Genomic DNA, 5,463 nt, shown 5'->3' with positions numbered 1-5,463 from the left:
TTTTCTCAAATGCTCAAGGAATTTAAAAAACTTGTCTTGCAACTATTTTTCCACCACTTTGTATGCAAAAGGTAGTAGGGGGCATGTAGACGCTCAAATTTCCTTCTTTCTTGAATTATCTTCGACTTCTCTTCTTCATCCAACTTTTTCGTCTCTCTTCCTTCTTCTAATTCTTCTTCTCGCTCCCCTTTTTAATATCTTCCTCTTCTTCTCCCCTCTCAAGGTTACCCCACGCTCGGCATACACTTGAAGAACCTTCCCCAAAATCACTCCTTGGAGCCACAACCGGAGCAGAGTATGAAGTTCCCGATCGAAGGTAGATCGGCTTAAAATTAACGATGGTTAGGGTTGGAGTATGGGGTGTTAAGTGATGGAGGTTGGGTGGATGGGTTTGGTTGAGGGTTGAATGGAAATAGCAATAATGGGAGTGGGTGGGCCAACTAAGCAATTTGAGACTCAAAACATTTTCTGTTGGGCTTAAAATTGTTGCATTTGGGTAATCAAGGTCTGATTGATTTAGGAAAAGGTTTGGTTTGGTTGAGCGAGAGAGCTCACTTTAGTGGAAAGGTAATCATGGTTTGGAGGAGGGTTTGGTGGTGGTTGTGCAGAAGAATATGGTAAGTTGTGGTTGGGTCGTGGCCCTTAGAGGTATGGCCTATTCCCATTAGGCATAGGAAAGCTCGCAATGGCTGTATTTCTATAAGGCACATGGTTGTTGGAGTTATAGCCTTGGTTGAAGTTTCCTCGGCTAGAATTGGGATTGAAAAAAGGTCTAGAGGGTTGGTTGTTGTAGGAACCTTGATGAGCATACCTTTGACCTTGACCACCATAACCCACGGCCTCCACACATTCGGGATTATACCCATAACCATCATAGTTCATGACCGAAGACCTTTCTTGGTTGCAATCCCCATAGTCTACAGTTGTCACATTTAAACCCCGCAATAAGATGCATCGTGATTAGTGCCCCCGTAGATTCTACATGAGAAGGACTTGGCTTTATTTGCAACTAATACATTGGAACTACCTTGAGCCAACTTGAACTTAGACAACTTCTTATCCATGATTGCTTCGATTTTTGACCCGATTGAGTCTAAGTGGCTCGTGTCAATCATTCCCCTAGGTAGTCCTCCACTCCTTGCTCCACCCCAAAAGCTATTTTTGGCCACCTCTTCGATCTTGGCCTTCACTTGGTTGCATGAGACTTTTGAGAGTTTCACACCAACTACCAAATCAAGAAGTGCCTTGGTGGCGTCATTGAGACCATCGTGGAAAAAGGTGTTTAGGTGATTTTCCTCGTACTCATGATGGAGGCAAGCTTTGATCATCTTTTTAAACCTACTCCAAGTATCATTGAGGTTCTCATCAACCTTTTGAGTAAATGACGCGATTTTCTTGCACCAATCTTGTGTTCAAACCGTAGGATAAAACCATTCGAGAAAAGTCGTCTTCAATTGAGCCCACATAGTGAGATTGGGCTCTAAGCATTTATACCAATCTTTGGCGTCGCCGGCTAGACTCAAGTAAAAGTGGTGCATCCACACATAGTCTAGACTGTTGGGGCATGGAAGAATGATTACACAGATACCTGAACTCGTAACGCACTAGGTTAAGGGAAATCATACAACAATCAATCAAGACACTCTAGATGGTGAAAGGACGTTTGTGACCCTATAAATCACACGAACAACCTATCATCGCCCTATGTCTCCTATAGGACGGGAATCACATCGAATATCAATCAACCAATCATCAACAATCTCAAATCCTAACCTAACACAAGAAAAACAACACCAAACCTAGGGTTTCACTAAACCAAAACCCTTAAGAAAACTAATCAAACATACTAGAAATGACTAGACAAAAAGCAAAAAACAAAAACATTAATGAAAGCATGAAGAATTTAAATTAACACAACAAGAAAAAAATAGAGAGAATAAATGAAACCAACAACTACTCTATAAAACAATGAATGAAGCAAGGGCAATAAAGAAAGCAATGAAATCAAACAACCTTATTTGAAAGCATTAAATGACAATAAAGCATAAAGAGAAAGGAAACTTACATAAATAAAGTGCTTGAATGAAAGACCTGAATCCAAAATACAATGCTTGAAAGTAATGGAAAGCAATAGAGAAAGCTTGAAAACTATAATAAGGTATAAATAAAAATAAAAGCAATAAAGAGTTGATGTTCTAAGTTGATGGAGTCTCTCAAAGTAGGCATAAGGAGCTCTTCATGAATTGGGGGATTTATAGTCTCTAAAACATAAGGGTTTTAAAGTACCCCAAATAGCCCAAGAGAAAGGCTTAAGAAAAATCGCTGCACGCGGCAGAGCAGGGTCCATTCACCCGAAGGAGGCCTAGATTCGCCTGAATCTCGAGCAACATGGAAAAACTGAAGTTGAGACAACTTCCCATTCGACCAAAGCTAGTATGGGAATCGACCGAATGTAACTTTGATTCGCCCGAAGCTGTTCCCCATTCGACCATTCCATAGGTTTGCAAAATCTTCATTCGACCGAATCAGGGCCATTCGACCGAATCTCTCTAGATTTGCCGATATCAGAGGCTTGCAGCAAGTTTCATTTGGCCAAGCTTAGGTTGGGTTCGACCAAACCTAGGGCTCTTAATTCGGTTATCAGCAGCTTTGAAAAAAAGTTTTGGGTTCTCGAACTCCATCGGGCTTTTTGGAATGCCTTGCAATGCGTGCTAAAGCTCCAACAAGCACACTAAAACTTTGATAATAGTGTCTAAGCCTCAAACTCACGCCATTTGACCTCGAAATATCCGAATATACCTGAAATGACCTTAAAACACTTTGGAGATACGAATTACGTAAGATCATACGTAACGTGTATAAAATCAATATAAAACCACGAGACTTGACACTATAATAAGGTTATAAATGTGATCTAAAACGAGCACATCAGGCAGTCAATGCTAGGGAAGCAGCACAAGTGTCCGATGTGGTCACAGTTATGTTTTGCATCAATTCAAGGTCTGTTAAAGTTCTATTTGATTCTGGTGCATCGTACTCTTTCATTTCTAAGTCTACAATTAAGGACTTAGAACTGGAAAATCCTAAGAAAACATCTTTCCAAGTTGTTGTACCTTTTGGAGAGACCTTTCATTGTAATGTGTTATTTTGTAAAGTGCAGTTAGGATAGGAAAAACAAAATTTTTAACTGATTTTTTTTCTTTCGAAATGGACGATTTAAACGTGATCCTAGGGATGGATTGGTTGGGTGAATACAAAGCGATGATAGATTGTGAGGAACATACAGTAACACTAAGTAGACCCCAATGATAGATTGTGAGTTTAAAGATGTGTCCCAAAAAAGCTTCTAAGTATAACACTTGATAGAGACCTAGATTTCTCAATTTATTTGGTGCCTGGGATAAGACCAATTTCAAAGGCTCCTTATCGAATAGCTCTTACGGAAATGGAGGAATAAAAATTTCAACTAGGGAACTTTTAGATAAGGGTTACATTAGGCCCAGTGTCTCTCCTTGGGGAGCCCTGGTGTTGTTTGTGAGGTAAAAGAATGGAACTATGCGCCTATGTATTGATTATAGGGTTCTCAATAAATTCACTAGTAAGAATAAGTATACATTAACCCATATTAATGACCTTTTTTGATTACTTACAAGGGGCAGGAATCTTGTCCAAAATTGATTTGAGGTTAGGTTACCACCAGTTACGTATTAAGGAGGAGTATATTCATAAATCGGCGCTTCGAATGAGGTATGAGCATTTTGAGTTCACAATGATACCTTTTGGTTTAACTAATGCGTCAGCAACATTTATAGGACTAATGAATCAAGATTTTTGTGCTTAATTGCACAAGTGTGTGGTGGTGTTTATTGATGTATTTTAGTATATTCTAAGAGTCATGAAAACAAGTTGTACTCTAAGTTCTCCAAGTGCGAATTTTGGTTAGAACATATGGCTTTTTTCTAGGCCATTTTATTTCTAAGGTGGGAATTTTCATAGATCCGGCTAAGCTATATTGAAGCGGTTTGAGACTGGCATACACCCCGAAATGTTACAGATATTCAAAGCTTCTGATGCTTGACAGGGTATTATCGTCATTTTATGAAGGATTTTTTTCGCTTCGCTCATCCACTAACATCCTTGATGAAGAAGGAGAAAAGTTCGAATGGAACGAGGAGTGTGAAAAGGCATTTCAATTGTTGAAGGAGAAGTTAACTACAGCTCTAGTGTTCACCTTACCTGATCCAACTTTAGAATATTCAGTCTAAACTGATACGTCCAAGCATGGGTTAGGTTGTGTGTTGATGCAAAATAGGAAAGTAGTAGCGTATGCTTCTGGTCAGTTGAAGACTTATGAGGTGAATTATCCAACGCATGACTTGCAATTAGCGGCTATGGTTTTTACATTAAAAATATAGCGTCACTATCTCTATGGTGTCAATTGCAAGATCTTTACAGAACATAAGAGTTTAAAATATTTGCTCACTCAGTTTGAATTGAATTTACGATAGCAACGTTGGTTATAATTGATCAGTGATTATGATTTGGAGATTGCTAGTCATGAGGGTCGTGCAAATATTGTTGCCAATGCCTTGAGCAGGAAATCGAAGCACTCGGTCTCGTCATTGATTACTTTTGAGTAGTTGGAAGCCAAGTTGAGTTCATTGTCCATTCAACCCACATTCTTCGAAGAAATTATGGCTAAGCAACTGGAAGAGCCCAAGTTCATTAAATTTCGAGAATAGCTCAGTGAAGGAAAAGTTGAAGTTTTTACGGTTGATAAAGATAGTAGCCTTCATTTTAAAGGACGGTGGTGAGTACCAGATGGGTGTGACTTTTTAAAGAAGAAATTGTTGAAAGAAACTCGTAATTCTAGATACTCAGTTCATCCGGTGGAGACAAGATGTATCAAGATTTTAAAGTCATGTTTTGGTGGTCAGGTATGAAGAAGAATATTGCAAAATTTTTTACTAAGTGTTTAACGTGTCAAAAGGTCAAGAGTAAGCATAGGAGACCTGTCGGGTTATTACAACCTTTAAAAATTCTAGTGTGGATGTGGGACGACATTTCCATGGTTGGAATTGCTAAGAACGAAAGCTGGTAATGATACTATTTAGGTCATTATAGACAAACTAACTAGGCCATAAAGGTTTCACGTAGGTCCCTAGCATGTTCAGCTGCTTGTCCACTTTTTGTGATCATGTCATCCACATAAACGTTCAAGTTTCTACCTATTTGGGAACTGAAGACATTGTTTACCATCCTTTGGTAAGTGGAACTCGCATTTTTTAACCCGAAAGGCATAACCCAATAGTAGTATACTCCATCATTGGTGATGAATGCTATCTGAGGTTGATCTTCAGCTGGCAAAGGCATGTGATGATAACCCACATTAGCATTCATAAAACTAAGAAGCGCATGTCTCACTGTTGAGTATACAAGGCGATCAATCTTAGGAAGAGGATA

General features: G+C 39.1%; 1 protein-coding gene across 1 annotated transcript; it reads left to right on the top strand.

Annotated features, from left to right (window-relative positions):
* The first annotated feature begins 3,628 nt into the window (after window positions 1-3,628).
* Window positions 3,629-4,265, top strand: LOC130828697 (uncharacterized). The gene is made up of 2 exons (XM_057694660.1): window positions 3,629-3,747; window positions 4,055-4,265. Exons 1-2 carry the CDS (start codon window positions 3,629-3,631, stop codon window positions 4,263-4,265), a joined length of 330 nt encoding a protein of 109 aa, XP_057550643.1.
* The last annotated feature ends 1,198 nt before the right edge of the window (window positions 4,266-5,463 follow it).

This window comes from Amaranthus tricolor, chromosome 12, assembly GCF_026212465.1.
Source record: "Amaranthus tricolor cultivar Red isolate AtriRed21 chromosome 12, ASM2621246v1, whole genome shotgun sequence".
Classification (NCBI taxonomy): Eukaryota; Viridiplantae; Streptophyta; class Magnoliopsida; order Caryophyllales; family Amaranthaceae; genus Amaranthus; species Amaranthus tricolor.
Note: the sequence above shows the minus strand (reverse complement) of the source record. Positions and strands in the feature narration are given on the sequence as shown.